This window comes from Chaetomium tenue (genome assembly GCF_020726465.1).
Source record: "Chaetomium tenue strain MPI-SDFR-AT-0079 chromosome Unknown F5144scaffold_1, whole genome shotgun sequence".
Taxonomy (NCBI): Eukaryota; Fungi; Ascomycota; class Sordariomycetes; order Sordariales; family Chaetomiaceae; genus Chaetomium; species Chaetomium tenue.
The window spans coordinates 5,603,101-5,622,403 of NW_027117329.1; the positions used below are offsets into that span (position 1 = coordinate 5,603,101).

The window sequence follows — 19,303 nt, forward strand, 5'->3', positions numbered from 1 at the left end:
GTCTTGGCAGGCCCGGGTTGGTGGGCTGAACTCCCCAATCAAGCCGGGGGGATTAGGTGCGTGCGCCGCAACTTCTGATCTTCGACAGCGGCTACCTACCTAGAGATAGGTGCCCGGACGGGAAGAACAGATGGAGGAATAAGGGCGCAATTTCTCCCTTTCGTACAGCTGAGTTTAGGTCGAGGTGATAGGGATGATGACGAGAGAAGTCGGCAAGCTATTTAATTGTGCCGTTCTTCACTCGCGCTGATTGAACATTAGCACCCGTAATGCCCATCCCCGGATTCAGTTGTTAGTTCGCATCATTATGAAACGCCGTGTCTGTCTGAAAGCGTGCAGCCTAGAGCAGAGCCCTAGGCAACTCGCCATATCGGCCATCTTGTATATTTATACGCCGGCCTGACACTAAAAAAAGATAAAAAAAAAAGGGAGGGAAGCCATGCCCACACTTTCCCGCAGGTTCCGAAAAGCGAAGAACGAAAAGCGAGAAACGAAAAACGAAAAACGACGAACGAAAGACGACGAAAGCATTGGAGAAGGAGAATAACCGCTTACTTAACGCCGGCCCGCGCGCAGTCAGCCCGGTGATAGCTGCTTACATAGAAACCGTGTTAGTGCGGTGCAACAGACCCGATGGTGTGGTTCCCCAGTATAGGCTGCCGCGACTTACACGGCACAGTCGGACTGCATCCATCTGCGTCCCCATCCAGCCAAGGTTAACCAAAGGCCGCCCCCGAACTTGTGTATGTTCTGTCGGAAGCAGCCAAGCGGGCAAGCATAGACCGATTATTTGAATGGAGGGAGTGAGTGGAATGCAATGTATAAAACACCCAGCGGCATTGAAATATAAGGTATTGGTATCTGAAAAGCACTTGCGACCACCGTCTAACCAAGTCCCAGCCCCTGTACTGTAGACCGTCCCAGGGCGATGATGCCTTGAAGAATTATATAAGGTACACAGGGTCTCCACCGCAGAGGAAAAAAAAAAGTCGGCGCCGGTGCGAACCCAAGCCCGAACCGGTTCATCCGGCCTGTTCGGGCCCCCCGTCCATTGTCTGCCGCTCCAAAAGCATCCCGGGCTTCCCGCAACCAACACCCGTGACCGGAAGCTTCGGATGCCACGGCTTTTTTTGTCGTCACCGCCGCCAATAGGCGTCCGGTATAAAAGCCATCGAAAATGCGACCGACAGTTTGAACATCCAAAGACCCGATGACCCGGCGCTATGTGATATGGGCGGGGGCATATATGGTGAGCTAAAAAGCCAGTCTCGGGATGGCGTCTTAGTGTCGCACCCAACCCGCACCCGGCCATCCCGAGACATCCGCAGAGCCCGCAAGTCGTTTGGCTTCTGGTATATCTCCCCGACACCAGCCAACCCATTCCGGGCACATTCGTTTGCCCCGGGCCCGAATGATTCAGATCATCAAGTCTGATGAAACCCCGACCAGATGAGGTTTTTGCCCGAGATAACGCGACCAACCCAAATCTATCCTTTTGCGAAATCTAGGGATATGCGACACAAATTTTTGGAGATCGGCCGTGAACTCGTGGCGAGTGAATCGATAGGTGTCGCAAGATTCGCAGTTCCGACACCGAGGTCAGGGGCGAGAGGCACTGCCATATAAACGCTTCGGTGAGCGCTGGTTCGGTGGTGAAGGTTGTCGATGAGACGGAACTTCCGGGGGGACTTTCGACCGATGCTTCTTTCGCAATCGGTTGTATTATCGGAAGGAGAAAGAGAAGAGAAGAATATTTCGTGTGGCGTCGTAAATCTCATATCCTATTCATGCCCAGCGGGTTGACATATCGATCCTGCTGCTGCTGCGTGAACGGCGGTGATGTCGGCCTCGCGTAGGTTTCCCGGGCATCCCACGTTACTGTCTGCTGGGGTGGGCGCGGGCTCGAGAATGACCTCGCAGGAGTGTGATACCGAGCGGTATTTCCAAAATAGTCAGGAGTCCGGCGTCCGTCGGGATTGGGCATTTGCATATAATCATGGTTTATCGGGCTCCCCGTCGGCGACCTCGCGTGTGTCGGGGAGATGGGGGTCACTACGGAGGGTGTTACTGAATCGTCCATGGTCTTCCCGGTGTCCCGGGACAGCATCTCGTACGAACGTGTATCTTTTTTGAGATCGTCCAGCCGCGCATCGACTGAGACGAACTCTCTCTTGCTCCGTTGGGGGACCGCTGTGAACAGGTCACGCCAGCCTGTGACCATAGACCAGCGGCCGAGGAGGAGGAGGAGCCAGATGCCGTTGATCTAATCACGAGATAGTCAGCAACGGAATCTCCAAGGGACAGGGGAACAGTAGGGAATTTACCGCTAGGAGGAACAGAACGGCGCCAATCGTCGCCATGTTCACGACGAGTCCGCTCGCTTCGTCCAAGCACAACGACTTGTCGCCCCCGTTGGCCGCCAGGCAGATAATCCACGGGAGTGCGATGGAGGGATCGTGCTTCACGGCCTCTACCGTGTTGTCCTGGAAGACAAAGATGATGGAAAAGAAGATGACGTCGGCGACAATGATGAGCACAATAGCGATACCTCTCCACTGGAGAGCGATGACGCGCCGCACACGGCGGTAGGCCTGCTTCGGAGTCATGGTTCGGATGCTGTTCGTGTATGAGGGCATGCCGGAACCCTCGGTCGAGGCGCTGTTGTCGGCGAGCGAGGCGAGGTAGACCTTGATGCAGTAGCCAAAGGTCGCGAACTGGATAATGATAGTCAAGCCAGCAAAGACCAGCAATGGGATCCAGAGATCGGCCAAGCTGTTCTTGTGGTTGATGTGGCATGTAGGCCCAAAGCGGAACGACACACCGCTGAGGATGAAGGCGATGACGACCCCGATAACCGGGATTCCCCAGCCAACAGCTTGAGCGAACCACATGAAGTTCCGCCCAACAACCAGTTGCCAGCAGATCTGGAGGTGGAGGGATAGCGCGCGCAAGAAGATCCACATCACACCGGCCCAGCCACCCATGATGAGGAAGAAGCCCGAAGCCGCACACAACGAACCCGTCCTCATCGAGTTCGGCGTGATGTCGTCAAAGCATTGCTCCGGGTTGCCGGCGAGCGGGAGAACGAAACCAAGCTGGCGAGAGAGTTAGTATCAGCCTAAAAGGCGGCGATGCGAGAAGGCGTAGCCTACATTCATGAACATGACTCCCGCGGTGAGACAGATGCTCAGATAATGCCTATATGTCTTCTCGACCGGCAGCACAGCCCACGAGAGAAGGAGGAAAACGCAGCAGACGGTGCTTGCCACAGCCACCCAGTTCGCCCCTTCGGTCATGGTCTGGAAGGTATCCGGATACGCCCAGTCTGTGAGGGGGCATGGCAGACAGCAGGTGATATCGCCAAGCGCCTGACACAACCGTCCTTCCAAAACTGAAGCGCAATGCCAAGTTAGCCGTTGCCTCAGGCGTGCCCCGTTCCGCAGCTCTCAACTTACAGCCACCATCTCCGTAGAGACTATCCTGGAGGAAAGGCGGCGGGCAAGACATCGTTTCGTTGGCCATTGTGTTGTCGAATTCGTGAAGCCCCTTATATCAGAATTCGATTTCGCCCACGCCACACGGCGTTTTAACTTGCACGGCGGCAGTCCCGGCCGTGCTTAGGTGGCTCCCAAAAATAAAGTGCCGGATCCTGGTTTGGTTTATCCAATCCACTTCCCAAACTCGTGCCTCGAAATCCAGCTCCAACGGTTCGTCCCAACTTGGTCGCGTGGCGATATCAGCCAGGGTTATCCGGCCGGTCGGTCGCGTGGTAAGGTATAAGAACAGCACACACGAAATTATCGTCCCATCGAGCTTCGGATACCGGTCCTAGAAGTTGCTCTGATCGGGCTGTTGATATGATACAAAGAAACACACACAAAGGTATCGATTTTGGTGTCGTTGTTCGAGGATGCTAGCGAGGGTGTCAAGTTTGGTGTTGTCGAGTGCGCGAGCCGGGTCTCAAACAAGGAGGGAATTCGAGATGGTTGCCACCGACGGGAGAAGGGAAACAAAAGGGGAGGATTTCCAAAAAAGTGAGAACGAGAGACAGGGAATCGCGGTTGAGGGGTGTGGAACATTATGTATGTGTACAATGGATCCTGTCAAGATCTTCCCTCTTCCCCCCCCATCGACAGCCCCTGGGACCTTGGGGGAGCCTGGCACCCTGGGGGGGGGGGCGTGGTTCGGCCGGGGGAGGGGGGCGAGGGACAGGTGTGAGCCTCTCATCGCAATGCAACAGAACACGGAGCGCAAGAGAACCTGGCAGTGCCATTTCGCAAGGTGGGCCGACCGAGCCAGCAGGGGACCAACCATTTGGGCCAATTGCTCCGGAGCAGGCATGCGGGGCCCTGTTCCATCGCGGGCAACGGAGTGGATGCGATGTGGGTGGTCGCTGCCCTCAGTGCCCTGCCTTGCTCTTTCCAAAATGTGCCTCTTCCCGAGCTTGGGTCGACGGCTGCGATCTCTCATTGGGGGAGGCAGCACTTTGCAGTCACTGGGGCCGGGCCCGCCAAGGGTCCAGCCATGATGGAGGGGCGGGGGGCTGACGGAACGGCCAAGAGATGCAGGAAGGGGCTAGGTGTGTGAGCCGAGGAGCCACAGCGTGTTCCTGGCCGGGCAAGGCGGGCCCCTGCCACTCCTGGCACTCTCGCTGCCTGCTGGTGCAAAAGTCGACCCGCTTTTGGCCTTTTCGCAGGGATCCTTCTTTTGCTTCGATTCGCTTGGCCATCTTCGAACAGATTTCTTCAAGGTGACGCGTTCGCACTGTCCGATCCCTTGGTCGTGCTCCTCCACAATCCCAATTGTCTTTGACTCGAGCAACTCCAGGTGCATGCGAGGAAGACATATCTAAACGCATGACATTTATCACACGACCGCCGATCGGCAACTTCTGGGCCGCATATCCAATTGAACTTACCGTCATGCGAGGACGCGCCGCCCTCAGTTGATGACCCGGCGGCCAGCAATAGGCCCGGTGGCCGTCAACTGCCGAGCAACCAGCCAGAGTCATCACGGGAATCAAACGATCCTCGACACGGACGGACCTTGTTGGGGGCAGAAATGATTGAGCTGCGGCTTGTCCGTTCGCTTCTGTGTCGCCAGAGCGAGCGTTGACAAAACCAACCATGCCGTCGTTTGACTCTCGTCCAGAGCTCGGAAACGCAGTGTAACCTTCTGGGGGTTCGGCTGTCGTCTCTCACGTCGTCTACGCACAGACCCATGTTGACGGTCGCAGCGCACTTGTCGCAAAACGGGTTCTAATAACTAACACATGACCGGAACCAGCAGAGTCTTGCGAGCGAGGATCTGCCCTCCCGCAAGCTGGGCGATCGCTTGATATCAGCCGGGTGGAGCCCCGAATCGAGCATGCCCTTCGACACAAACGGACAGTTCTGTCGTGGGCCATCAAAATCGGGGCCATTCCGAAGCCAACTCCAGGCTAGGTTAGCTATCAAGCGAGCAAATCTTCAAAGGCTTCGGAAAGCGGTCGCCAAGGATGGCGCTTGTTGCACGAGGTGATCAGACGCCATCGGCTCTGCCGAGGCGGGATACCCCGGCGTTCGGCCTTGCGAAGGACCTCCGGAGCCGGCCTGGCTCGCCGCCTGTTGGTCGATCTCTATAAAGTTGCACGGCAAACCGCGATTCCGTCTCATGTAGCGCGATGCGTCTATCGAAGCATCAATATGGGGTTGAAGGGGACAAAAAAAAATGCCGCCCGGGCCTGCTGACGGTCAGCAAGGACATGGTCGCGTCCGAAGCAATGGTTGAACACTGTCTTGGTCCGAGGGAGGACGTCGCCTCTCTCATGTTGTGCGATGTCAGCAATTCCTTGCTGGTAGTTACACAACGCCGTTCGGCGAGGCGAGGGCAATGGCCTCGGTGACGGGCTCGACGGGTTGGCAGCGGGTCGCACCGCCTCGCACAGGTACCAACATCAACGCTTCGTCATGGCCACAGAAACAGGCGGGCGACCCTCCCCCAGACCTCCCGGAATCGCTGGCGGTAATCTGAGTTGATTAGGGGAAATTGGCGTTCAGGCAAGGCGAGAGGCAAAAGGGTTACGCATTGCCGGAGGAGGACCTTCATCTGTATGCACCTTGTCGGTAAACGCGATATATTGGTCACTACCGCGAAGAGATTGCTGGTTGTCCTCGGCTGGAAGAGAGCGGTTTACACAGGAGGGCAGAGGGGCAGAAAGGAACGTACCGTGCAATCCCCTTCTACTTACACCGTGCCAATTGTCTGCACCTCACCTTCCAATCGGTACCGCGCTGCTTGGCGACCTCCGCTGCATCGCACGCATCGATCTCATTGATCACGCACTCTACCGAGCCCTTGGCCGAGAAGACCAATGCTGTCATTTAACAGGCCAGGAGAGCCCTCAAGGCTCACCACTGACAAGCGCCGTTCATTTGAGAGTTGAGACCACGAGACCCGATCACGTCGCCAACCGCTTGTTCATCACAGCTTTGAGGAGGCGGCTGGCTCCAAATGGCGAGACTGAAGATTTCGCGTCCTGGCACGACTGGTTGCACACCCCAATGCAGATCTTCCCACGACTCGGTGGGTAAACTCTTGGAAAGTGTGGAGGCAGAGGAGGGTGTGAAGATGTCTGGGTCGCTTCGCATCGCCGAGAGTTGGCAAGGGAGAACCATTGGTCAGTTTACTAACTTTACAACATGTATACAACGGCTTCATATTGTCTGCAGTCCATGCAACCCTCTCTTGTGAATGTTTGGTCGTCTCAGCAAATCCGAAACTGCTGAAGCTGCGGTGAAGGACAGCCCACCTTGATGCTCTTCGCAACCAAGATGATGAGAGACATCCCGTCAAAAGTGCGGGGTTAGATGAGGCCGTCCACCATCTTTCATCGTCTTGCACCGGCCGCCAGCGAAAACCACCGAGCGATGGGGTCTTCCCCAGGTTCCCCACACCAGCCATCGCTATCCCCCGGGCAGCAGCAGGTGACCATATGGGCATATGGGTTGACTAAAGGAGCCTTTTCGATACATTGTCTCGATTGCCTAACCCCATATCAACCCCTTCGTCAGCACCATAAACCTCGCCGCCCGCGATGCTACCATGGTAGTGAGGAAAACCAAAAGTGCCGTCTGCCTTGATGGTTAATCGGCCCGCGCGGGTGGATGAGACGGAGGGGCGGCAGATCTGAACAGTTGGATGCACCATTCCTCCCGCCTCAAACAGAACCAACAGCCTGGGACCTCGGCTCCTTCATATTCGGGACACCGAGACGTCATCACAGCCACAACCTCCCGCCGGCACAGCAAACCCAAGAGTTGCGTGGAGGCGGCGGGAGAGGGTGGAATTCGTCAACAGGAGACCCCAAATAGGACAGGAACTGCAGCCAAACACCTTGCCGCAGAGATGAGGCAACAACCTGCACGACATCCGATCCTCCCTGCAATTGGCCGGCACCCGATCCGTCCCTTGGGTATCCCCAACCGCGATCTCCTCAACACAGGTTTTCCGTATCAGAACGACACCCGGATTCCAAGACAAGACAACAATGCAAACTCGCTGCCGAGGGCGATCCGGGAGCTCAACCGAACGCACGGTCCAAAAGGGCGCAGATTACTCACGGCCCTTTCCCGTTCTATCCCTCGCTTGCTTCCAATCCCTTCAGCCACCAAACGCTCCCGCATTTCCCCCTCGCTCGCTCGCCCGCCCGCCCGCCAGCCAGCCAGCCCTTGACGAAATTCTAGAAGAAACATCGAACACCCCTTTCGCCTGGCCTCGCCTCGACGCACCCTCGTGCGACGACCCGCATCTCTCCCGACCGAGGCGGGGGGCAACCCCACGCGAGCGCACTGCCCCTCCTCCCTCCTCCACCACCACCCGAACCAACTGCACGAGCCAAAAGGCATTCCCACCTCCCGAAAGGGGAAGGCCCGCTGCCTGCGCGCGACGCGAAATTGAACTTCCTGTGCGAGTGAAAATCCCGATCCTCGTCGTCCGCTCCCAGCGACCTGGGAACTTTCTGTTCCCGTATCTGGCCTGCTACAGCTGCTGCTGTCCTCCCGTCCCAGAGTCGCACAAACTCCCAGAATAACTAACTCCCTACCCCAAGGTCTCGCTTAACTTACCACCAGCCAGTCCCATACTCTGGAGTACGTAGTAATAATTAAATGCCGTGTCCTGCCCGCGCGTTCCGGACCACACCTCCTGCATCCCGCAGGCCAGATGGAACGCGGTAAACCAGACCGCAATCTAGCCCTAGTGTGCCCTGCCAGCCCTGCCGCTGACCTGATGGATGACTACACACAGGGCGGCGCGCGCTGGAGGCTATATTGCAACCCAGGTAATCAATGCCAGACTAGGAAGAAGCAAATATTGCAACGGTTCCCAGGGGGTCCACCACATCAGCCCGTCTAGCTTTGTCGGGTCTCGGTGTTGTTTGACAGCCTAGCAAGAAAGAACTCACACCAACAACTCTCTCACCAGTCTCCCCTGCCCTGGTTAGGCGGGTGAGAGAAATGGCACGCACGGAACGGCGCCGGACGGCATGACAAACCCGGAAATGTGTTCCCGTAAAAAAAAAATGTTCTTTTTTTCGATCCCAACCGCGCGGTTGCTGGACACCCTCTCGGCGCATTGACCATCAATCTCGCGACGTCTCAGCACAGACGACGCTCACTGTCTGTGCTTGCGCGCGTCGGCTGTTGGGCGGGACCAGCAAGCAGGCCAGGACCTTCTCGCCCTTTCGCAGCATTGATGAATGCAGGCAGTCGGAAAGGGATGCTGCTCGAATACACAGTCGTAATTTGTCCGCGAAAAGAACAGGAGTAGAGTTGCAGTGCGTCTGGTACCTGCAGATCGCATCACGTCACGGATACATTCCGGAATTACGACCCAAAGCGAACGAAAGGGGGTCAATCCTGTATGGACATACATACCATACTGTGTTAAACCAACCCTTCTCATCCACTGCCGTCGAAACCAGCATGACACGATGTACGGAACGCATCGTCCCATTGCTTCCCCCAATCTTGTCCAACGCCGCGATGCCGAGCTGCGCTCCGGCTCCTTCCCAAGACACGGTTCTGCCGCCTCCGTCTCACCACCCTCTCCCCAACTCCCGTATGCGGGCATCGAACGAGCCCGCCAACATGAACCACGGCCCCTTTCCGTCATCTGCGAAACAAAATCCCCGATTCTGCCACAGAATGCATGCGGGACGGCGCGCGCTAACGGTTTTCGGGTGCATCTCCGATGCCGTGAGAGTGGAGCCGAAGGGGGAAAAAAGCCACGCAGGGGGGGGGGGGGTCGCCGCGCCCCGAAGAAGACGTTTTGTGATTTCGATGGCCAAGCCGGCCCGTTCTTGCTTTCTTTCCATTTTGGCTCCTCTTGCCTCGTGGTAAATATCGCGTAGGGTAGCGTAGCCAGGGAACCAGGCAACGCCAGGGGCTGGGCAAGCGGGCCCGCATGTTTTGAAGCCAGCAAGGGGCGCTCAGTGGCTGGTCCGTCCTTGTTTCCGGTGACGAAACACCGGATCCGCCTCGGTGTTGGAGCCGGTGGGGTTCTTGGGAGCTTGGGTACGGATTCCGCTGCAGTTTGACAAGAATCTGTCGACACGGCCTTCGCTCTTTTCCGGTTTCTCGGACTCTTCGTCCGACAAAGATAACTAGGGATATCCACTAGTTAGAAGCTGATTCCCTGTTAGGCGATCTCGCCAGACAAACGTCCCGATCTGTCGTCCTCCCGAGACCGAGGCGGTTGAAGCTATTGCGAAACGTGGTACACCAAAAACTCGGCTGTGTTTAGGACCGATTTCATTTGGTGGTTGGGCTGATCTATCGTGTCGTACCCGAGATTTGACAGGTCCTCATTAAACATGACAAGCACAACACCGTCGCTAACTACGAGTGACATTCGCCTCCATCTTTGATGCCGATGCTGTTTCGGGACTGTCATGTATAGTTGGGACGAACTGGAGTCGAGTCCGGTTGTCCATCCCGGCCTGGCAACGCCGGGGCCGTTCGCTTGTCAGTTCTCGCTCCCGGATGGGACATCCGGTTCCCAAAGAAGAACGTTCGAGGAAGTTTGTTGGTGAGGCATGTCTCAACGTAGACTCGAATCCACCGTCACCGTTGCCCAACAGAGACGTCGCAAACCTGTGGTTTGTTTGGTACCGGTGGTGGCTAAATCGTCTCTTGCAAATCACGGCTCAGGGACCGATGCTACCGTGGCAGTCCGTCATGTCAGTGCGCGGTGCGTTTCACCGGGTCGCTTGGGCAGCCGGCCGGACCCAGGCCGGCGATGTTTCCCACTTCATCGTAGAACGATCTTTGGAATGATTTCCCGCAGATGACAGGAAGGAAAGCAACGCAACGCATTGTGGGCTTGATGTCGCCTGCTCATGCAGTTGGTTCAAGGTTGCATGCGTGCGCAGCGCAATGCAGCGCAAGTTCGCCACGGTTCCCGGAATCCGGAGGGCGGGTCCGTTTGGAACCTCGAGGCCCAAGAAAAAGAAAAAGATTTTTCGTTTTGATGAAGAGACACACCGTCGCAATCTAAGATGGGTCCATACCGCACTCAGTTGAAAGCGATCAAGCCTGGGAATAGCTACAGCATAAAGTGGTGTGCACGGGACGCAAGCGAGCAATAAAGATCCTTTGGCTTGGGTTTGAGACGGTACTTTTTGCTGGCTCGTCGATTGGGATGGGGTCAAAAAGGACGGAAAGCGTCGCATCCTCCATCCACAAAACCTGGGGTTGGTGGGCCACCGGAACGGCTCGTGCAGAATTGGAATCCGGGGTGCATCGTCCTCCCCCGAACATGCGGCGTTGATGTCGTGCAAACCAAGGACTTCAAAGACGCTGCTCATGGCCGGATCACAAGCAGGCGGATGATATGGATGTGTGCCGAGGTAGACATGCCCCTGCACTTGCAATTCCCGAGCTGCAGCCGTTGGGGCGGGGGATTTTATAACGGATGGCAGGCGCAATGTTGAAAATCATGGACCAAGAGGGAAGGCGTTTGCGGTGCCTGATGATGCTGCCACACTCTCGCATGCAGTCTTACGCCGATTAGGAAGAGGAGGGGGGTTGTTCTTGCCAACTTCGACTTCACATCGAGTCGCCAACCCGCGAGCCCACCACCTCTCCCACAACCGACATCAGTAGCGCCTTCCACGGCAACAGCAAGAGCTCCTGCTTTAGTCAACCCGAGGGAAATCAGGCCACACTTCGCATATGGAAGGAAACCTCGGGCATGTGGAAGAAAGTCCTGTCTTTAAGCTTATGGTTAACCGGACTGGAGCTCAGCATCGGCCCAACCCACGCGACCTGGAAATTCTTGTGTGGTTCCCCAGGAAGGAGTGGTCACCATAGGTATTGTGAGGGAGTCTCGGTCCGGGACGGCACACAGCAAGCAGCCTATCTCTGCCGAGCCTCTTGAGATCATGGATGGTAAAGGGTCATGGATGACGGAAGCTTATGATGCAGTCCACCCGACTCTCTTGGCCGTGGTGCGCGATATTCCGAACCCGAGTCTCACACCAACAGTTGAAACGGCCTATGGCGGGGATTTAATTTGTAGTAGGTCATGCTTTTCCGTAATCATTGGGTTCGTCCAGTTTGTTCTTTGCTCTCGGGTATTTGCTACCTGTCGGGGGTCCTTGGTTGGGAGTGGGAGCGAGGGCTTGAGACTCGTTCATCATGGCCGTGTATCTGATGAACGTACTTTCTTTCAAAGTAACCCACCTCAAGGGTGGCCCTTCTATCGTCTCACAAGGAAACTGGCCTTCATTTACGGATGTCAATAACGATGCGGGATGGGTAACTGACTTGCTGTCGAGAATATCAAGAGTTAGTGCCCAAGTCGGTGCCCAAACCAACGCCCAACCTTATCCACGAGTTGAGCTTTGGTCCTGTCTCCAACAGTACTCCAAAACTGAAGATAGGGTAAACCACGCAATCTCATGATCATTTCCTCCTCCTACTTTGTTGTCTCTCCCGAATTTTCCTGGGTTACCATCCCATCCGCTCTCATATTGAAGTTGTCCAGGAACACAGCAATGCCTAGACGGCATCAACAATGACACAAGCTCATTTTTTAGAGCGCCGGTGAAGCTGACTGCCTCCCTGCAATGCTAAGCAATTCTTATTCACTAAATATGATGGCCAACTCAGAGCGAGTAACACGAGTTTTCGAGCCGCAACTAAAGTAAGCAAGCCAAGCACAAGGCTCGCATGAGGTGGTTCCAACTACCAACACATTGTATTAAGCTTCCCGGCAATTGGTGCGCAAGGCCCTCTATAGGAGCAGCACATGACCATGACTGTTGGTTGGCTCCGATCAGACCTAGACGGCCGACACCCGCGAATAGGCAACTAGTTAATGTATACACCTGGGAAAGCATCCACCGCAATGGCCAGGCAAACCATATAACGGCAGGACCAGCCACCTTGTAAATGACCAGATGGCGAGCTGTCAGACACTTTTTTTGTTGTGGTATACTCAGCCTTCGCGAAGATATCAGGGGCCATTTTTGACTGAACTAACAAAACACTGCTACATATAAAGCATCCAAACCGTGCGACGAGACCAAATCAGCCCTCAAAACATGATCTACCGCGCCTACATCTTAGCTAAGGCACCTTCCCATACAACACTCAATGTGGAATCGAGCGGTTCTGTCTCCTCAGAGGGAGCTGGGAAAATGGGCATTTTCCCCAGCCTCATTCAGGGTGGAAAATCATACACAAATAACACCATCTCACCCCCATACACAAAACACACATCATTTCAGCCCTTGATCTCACATTGTACTACAGGGCTGGAGGTCCCAAGTGGCTAGCCTAGTTTACATGTCTGTCCTTTTTGTGTTCTTATACTCAAAATTTAAAACATGGTGCGCAGTTATCCGTCATATCACCCCTGAAAAATAAAGATGGTGATGCAAAACGAAAAACATCCTATCTTATATCACCTAGCAGGGGAAGGCGAGATTCACGCCTTGTCAAGCCACTGGAGTTACGTTAGCAACAGATAGCTGGCTGCCTCTTCTGACCAGCATAGTCTATGCTGACCCCTGACCCCTGACATCTGTCAAGGGACATAGCATCTACTTTGTAGAATCGAAGCGACAGATAACTAACACCAATATTACCTTAGAGTCCGTTTCCTCGTAGACAATGAGTGATGACTCATTATCTTCAATACTTGGACCGGCACCGCCAGCACAATAACTTCCCTTGCATGACAAGATTCTCACGACCACCATCGACGCTGATAACTAATATACCATTATTATCTTGCGCATCTTTATTCCTGCCGTTTGGGTATGCTCAGATCCTATTTGCTCCGCGGGAAAGAAACTGCTCTCGTTATTGCCGTCCCGTATTGCGTGGTTCTCTAGCTTCTTTTCAGGCAGCCCTTCGGGGATATCAAACAATGCCTATCAAAGCCACTCGCTCGCCGGTGACATCTGGAGACATCGGTCCCAAGTCCTCTCTACCTTCAGACCTGCGCCCTGTCTATCCCATATCACTCCACCCTTGCATATTGGTACCATGCCGTCTCATACCGTCGAGGTAAAAGAGGAACTCGGGGTCCAGCCCTCGCGATTCCGACGTGGCAGTACCTTCACGGCGAGGCTTTCTAACGCGTTATCAAGGGCTAATCAACATCCGGAGCGAAGAAGCGAAGAAGCGACCGGAGCGTCAATGTGCATCCGCGGGCAGAGGCGCAACGATCGCCCCCAATACCATACAGCCCGACGCCGAAGGGCAACTGATGGGATCCGCAGAAACATCAAAATCATGAACCCACCTTCCTCATCCGAAGAGCCGCGTCACACCACACACACAGAGATACGACGCCTACAGTACAGCACGGTCACTAACATGAAGCAGATCGGCATAGCCCATAAAACCCAGCCCTCACTAGCCAGCCCTTATCAGCAGCGGCCGCGCATGGCGTAGCCCCAGAACTAGCCATCACACGACAAGAAGCAAAGCCCTCGCGCGCACGGTCAGCAACGCAGCTCACTAGGCCCGCCTCGGCCTGTCTGGGGGGGCTGGCTGGGCTGGATCTCTGCGGCGTTCCGTCCGTGCCACACTGGCGCGGAAACCCCATCTACCGAGACATGAGACATGGGGAGGGGGGAGGGGCTCGACACGTGTGAGGCGGGCGGGCGGTCCAAATTATCGGGGTGTCTTAGAAGCCCTAGAAGCCTCCAAACGCCTCAAAGCCTCAAAGCCTCAAAAGCCCCGAAAAAAAGCCTCAAAGCCGCCTCGGGATTTTCCCACCGTAGCGCCCGGGAAAACTCCGTAAGTCTACACCGGATGGAGAACCAAGTGTATAAAAAAAGTGAGGGGGCCTATAACCCCATGGCATTACGTATCCGTGAACATGCCAAGGCTCCACACATTGGCATGCACATAGACCGGTCGGGGCCTTGTCCCCCTCCTTTCCGGATCCGATTGGCGTCGGGGGTGGCGCCGGAGAGGGAGAAGAGAGGGATATTGACTCAAACTGAATCAGATTGAAGATGAGGCGAGAGAGTGCGAAGCGGAGAGCTTGTTCGTATTGGGGGCCGCCGAGACTGACTGGTGGTGGCGAGGAGTCACTCAGCTAATCGAGAAACCGCGCAGAAAATCCTATCTGTGCGCATGTCCGACTTGGGGATGCCGTTCAGCTGGCGTCGGCAGGATGTTTGATAGTTATCACATCTGTCGAGGTCCCGCCCCACTGAGGTGGTTGTAAGATAAACCACCTTCGAATGATTACACACTAGGTCGCCGAGGGGGGCCTCTAGCCCGAAGAGGTACCGGTTTGCTTGACATGTGTGTGTGTGTGTGCGTGTGTGTGTGTGTCGGGGAACAGAAGCGACCGAACCGGACTGATCCAAGCCGTTTGTTATGTCCGCAGAGTCCCGAGCCAGGCACACCAGAAGGGCAACTGGCGAGAGCCACAGCTCCGGAGAGAGAACCCGAGAGGGGTTGCTGCCCGGAGCACATCCTCCAGACACGCACCAACATTGGATGTAGGCACGCCATCCGCTACCGGACCCGGCAGCGATATCATCACGGTATCCCGTGGTGGGAGGACCGCCGGTGCCGCCACTCCCGTCAACGGGCCGAGTTTGCTCTGCCAGCCCGTGAGCAAGGCGCCCACAGGCGCCTTACATGTGGTTGTGAGACACCCCGGGTGAAACCGACGCCGATGGGAAGCTAGATGAGGCAAGACGCTCTGCACGGCGAGGCAAAGAAACGTATCGGGGTGGCCAGAAACAGCAAAACGTCTTGATAAGCACACGTACCGGCGTAAAAACGTGGGGATCGCCCAACCAGGCCGTTTTGGCCCAGCCAATGGCAACCATATGGCTTACACATAGGGACAGAACTTGGCCCTTTTGTGGCTTCCCACGCATGAGACGGACAAAAGGTCCCACCCCCATCCCGGTTCGGGTATTGGAGGAAAAAGCAATTGCCCCGCCAGCCTCAAAAGACCGATGCTGCCGTCCCTTTTCAGCCGCCTCCAGAACCCCGGGCTATCCCCAAAGTGCGTGGGATCGGCATGGCATAGCAACCTCAAAAACCGGAACCGTGGATCAGGCATCGTATTTGTGTGATGTGCCATGGGGACGTCCGAATGACAGACAGCATTTTTGTCCCTGCGGTCGTTGAGTGGGATGGGGCGGTGTGATGAGTGACGGATGGTTGCGCGGGGTGTGGGTGTGGTGAGGAAGCCCTTTCTCATGTGCTACTTTCGGGCAAGTCACCACCCAGCTAGTTTCCTCGCTACCAAATCCTCGTTTTGTGCGAAGCAACTACCGAGTTGGGTGGCTGGCGGTGATGGTGGTGGTGCGCAAGAATTCGGCGTTTGGTTTCTCCCCGACGGGCCCTGGCATTCCTTCATTCATTCCCTTTTTGCTCGCCGTGGGACGGGGAAATCTCACCTCACCGCTGATTCGATTTGTTGGGCTCCGGCCGACCCGCTCTCCAATATTTAGGGTTTCTTGGTGAGCCCGAAGGGAGGGTGAGGATCGGCCGTCCCAAACCCTTGGGACGCAGTGGATCGTATGGTCTGCCGGGCCAGATTGCCACTGCTGCAAGAGCCGCAAGGCAGGGCTGGCCTCAAAAAAAAAGAAAAAAAGAAAAAGAAATGGAAGAAGAAGAAGCGAGCAGCGCCCCTGCTGACGGAATGATCGATGGTTTCCAGGCTGTGGGGGTCGACCTCACCCAGAACGCCGAGCGAGAATTCGGGGACCAGGGCAATGGGAAAGTTGGGGACTAACCATGGAATTTCGTCCGCCGCCACAGCAGCGCCCACTACCGATTGTCTGCATATCTGAAAAGCCACGCAAAAAAGAAAAGAAGAAAAAATTGACCATGGAGGCGCGTGGCTGGGAGGGAAGGTGCAGATGAGACACAGCTTGTTGAGGTGTGATGAATCCCCGCATGTGCATCCCCCTCCTTCCCCCCCTGGTGGAAGGAAGTGGAAAAAGTGGACCCGTATGCCCGGCTTTTTGAGACCCACTCCGATCCGATCGGAAATGTAACCTCGGGGCAACTGCCGGGAGGAGGATGGTGATACAGAACTACATGTTTGCACCTCGCTAGAAAAATATTGGTCTCGGAATATCCCATCTTGAAGAAGCTCAGAAAACTCCACCGGTACTTTTACACAAGTAAATAATTGTGCTAGATCGTGTAGTGCATCTTGGCGGGAGCAAATCATCACGGCACGTTAGCTACTGCCTTGTGTGTAAGTGAAGCTGCTGCTAGCGTTCTAGCCCACCTCCACCCCACTCCGCTCTCCGCCCGAGACCCAGCCGCGGAAGACGGCCCCGACGAGATTGGACAGTAAGCTATTCCACATCCAACCGGACTAATAACATGGCGACATTTCCGCTGGGCAAAGGTCGAGCATGGTGTGGATCGGAACCATGCTTCTTCGTCTGCGCGTGTTTCTGAACGTGGTAAATACCCCGTTGCCAGATCCCCCAAGACCCATGTTGGCTAGCCCCCTCTATGTGTAGCTTCCCTGCACAGCTAGGTAGGTATGCAGGCGTGATAGTTTGGCACCTTTGGCTCTCTACAAATGGGAATCCAATCTTGTGAGGGGTCGTGTGGATCCCGGTCTTGGAACGTTGGGATGGGATGCGGTTGGCAATTTTTGTGCACCCGGATGGAACCTTGGAATATTTGCAGTGCATTGCTTTGGCAGAAAGCTTCGCGCCCGGCACTTCGAATACATAGAATTTGAGAATGAGGCCAACGCCCATGCTGATCAGGCTAATCTTGTGACCAGCTCCTGGCAGAACTAACTAACTTCGTTGAAAGAGAGAAAAAAATAGAGAAAGTAGCAAACTTGAATCGGAAGCCGGCCAGCAATGTGCATATGTGGATACAGTTTGTGTGCCCACCCCCTTGCTAACACCTCCAGTCATTACCGTCCCAAAAAAACCAAGCATAGAGAGGGAAATAATATCAAATTCCAACCGAAACGCCACCGTCCAGTGTCTTTTTGTCCCCCTTCCCATGTCCGGCTTTGGTCTGACAACGCCTTGAATGCAATGAGAAAAGGGGCGAAAACAAAGTACAACCACGATGGGGGGGGGGGGGGGGGGAGGCTTCTTGGCCTAGTTGGGATAGAGGCGCATGGGGAAAAAATACGAGGGCATCGGCTCCACGTGCCAGTGCTTGACGCCATGCTTCTTGAACGCTTCGTCCCACTCCCCCTCGAGCTCGCGAGGGATCGACCATCCTTGCTTGGCACTGCGAAGCCGCATGCGCACCAGGTGGCGTTTCTCGGTACGGGCTTGCCCATTAGCAAAGCCTTCGCGGCGGTGAAGAATGGCGAGGTTGTTGATGAAATGCATGTCCCCTGCCTGTGTCTGGATCTCCAGCTGGGTAGCCTGCGCAATGGCCTCGATGGCGTCCAAGGCCTCGATCTGGCGGGCTGTCAGGGAGGGCAGATGCTGGGGTCGGGGATGAGCATCGCTGCCTAGGAGAGCGGCGCGACCAAAGTTCATGACCAGCTTCGAATCCCGGTAGAAGATAACCGGACGGCACTGGAAGCGTGGCCTAGAAAAAGCCAAGTTAGTCGGTGAATTCTACCAGGTCGCTGGATGTCACTTACATGGCGAAAGGCCAGTCAGACCGGGACAAGGTGCGAATCACATCGGGTCGGGTAGCTGCCAGAACGTTGTAAACCGTGTAAGCAGAAGCAATGATGCATTTGCCGCCCGTTGTGGCGGTGCTGCGAGTCAACCAGCTGACGACATCGCCAGCTTCCTCGTTGTGGAACGTCTAAGTGGACCGAACATGGTTAGCCGTCACCCGTATCCACGCCATAGAATGCACCGGGTAAGAACTAACAATTGCCTTAGTCGAATGCCGATGATGCTCGGCCGCCTGCTTGGTGCTGTTATCCGCAACAATATGGACTACCCAACCGTCAGCAGGTGCCTAATGATAGAGAGATGAATGTGTCTTCACTTACCGAGCATGTTTCCACACTTGTCCTGGCGGCCACGCTGCTCGGCAATGTACGACTGAACGCCAAGGTAGACCAGAGTCAAGTCCTCAACGGTGTAGGAAGCAGGGTCAAGACCCCGAATGACACAGAACCCCCTGCCATTATGGATGTCACCGCTGAGCTCCTTGAGCTTCGGGCCGAGTGTCGGGAGTGGAAAGTTGGCGGGTTCCACGAAGTCACCATCTTGGCCGAGAGCTGGCCAAAACTTGTTAGCAAAACAAAACGGACGGGGAAGGATTCGGGCAAGGGGAGTGCTTACATTTGTAGCTTTCAAGAGCGGCTCTGATCTCGGCGTGGTGGGTACCACTCAAGTTTAGGATGTGGTCAGACGTCTTGTTGAAGTCGGAGCCGGTCCAGGCCAACTTATCCGGCAGATGGGCGGGGAATCCGGCCGGAAGGGTGGGGACATCGGCATTAGTTTTGGCGTGCAGGGCCAAGTTGGGTGTGCCAACGACTGGGAGGGTGGCCGCGGCGAGAACGGGTCCGGCACTTGCAACGGACATCTTGACGTTGAATTACCTGCTCGCATATCAGCACCCTGTACAGACGCACCTGCGGCCCCAACATCGAGGTCAAGGGAAGGATGGGGGGAACCCACCTCGAAAGGGAGTCCGGCTGTCAACAATGGGTGGGTGGGGAAAAAACGAAGGGGTGCTTGGAGCGTCGAACAACTGTGTGTTTGATATATCGCAAGTGGATTGGTACGAAGAAGACGAAGCAGAGAACGAACGAATCGAGGATTGATGAGAGTTGAAAGACTGGATGGATGAGTCTGGTGGATGGGAAGAGAGCC

At 55.5% G+C, this 19,303-nt stretch overlaps 3 protein-coding genes across 3 annotated transcripts; all 3 read right to left on the reverse strand.

The window, feature by feature from the left end:
• Nucleotides 1-258: 258 nt before the first annotated feature.
• Nucleotides 259-1,577, reverse strand: F5144DRAFT_74286 (uncharacterized protein). Its single transcript, XM_066793389.1, has 2 exons — nucleotides 671-1,577; nucleotides 259-594 (listed from the first exon to the last, which is right to left on the reverse strand). Exons 1-2 carry the CDS (start codon nucleotides 1,379-1,381, stop codon nucleotides 577-579), a joined length of 729 nt encoding a protein of 242 aa, XP_066649403.1. The 5' UTR covers nucleotides 1,382-1,577; the 3' UTR covers nucleotides 259-576.
• On the reverse strand, nucleotides 1,578-3,603 carry F5144DRAFT_74280 (uncharacterized protein). Its single transcript, XM_066793388.1, has 3 exons — nucleotides 3,153-3,603; nucleotides 2,325-3,095; nucleotides 1,578-2,263 (listed from the first exon to the last, which is right to left on the reverse strand). The coding sequence occupies exons 1-3, from the start codon at nucleotides 3,294-3,296 to the stop codon at nucleotides 1,775-1,777; spliced, it is 1,404 nt and encodes a 467-aa protein (XP_066649404.1). The 5' UTR covers nucleotides 3,297-3,603; the 3' UTR covers nucleotides 1,578-1,774.
• Nucleotides 3,604-17,611: 14,008 nt separating this feature from the next.
• F5144DRAFT_598523 (uncharacterized protein) lies at nucleotides 17,612-19,013 on the reverse strand (the record flags this gene model as incomplete). Its single annotated transcript, XM_066790951.1, has 5 exons — nucleotides 17,612-18,056; nucleotides 18,112-18,281; nucleotides 18,351-18,418; nucleotides 18,475-18,705; nucleotides 18,770-19,013. The coding sequence occupies 5 exons, from the start codon at nucleotides 19,011-19,013 to the stop codon at nucleotides 17,612-17,614; spliced, it is 1,158 nt and encodes a 385-aa protein (XP_066649405.1).
• Between the last annotated feature and the right edge of the window lie 290 nt (nucleotides 19,014-19,303).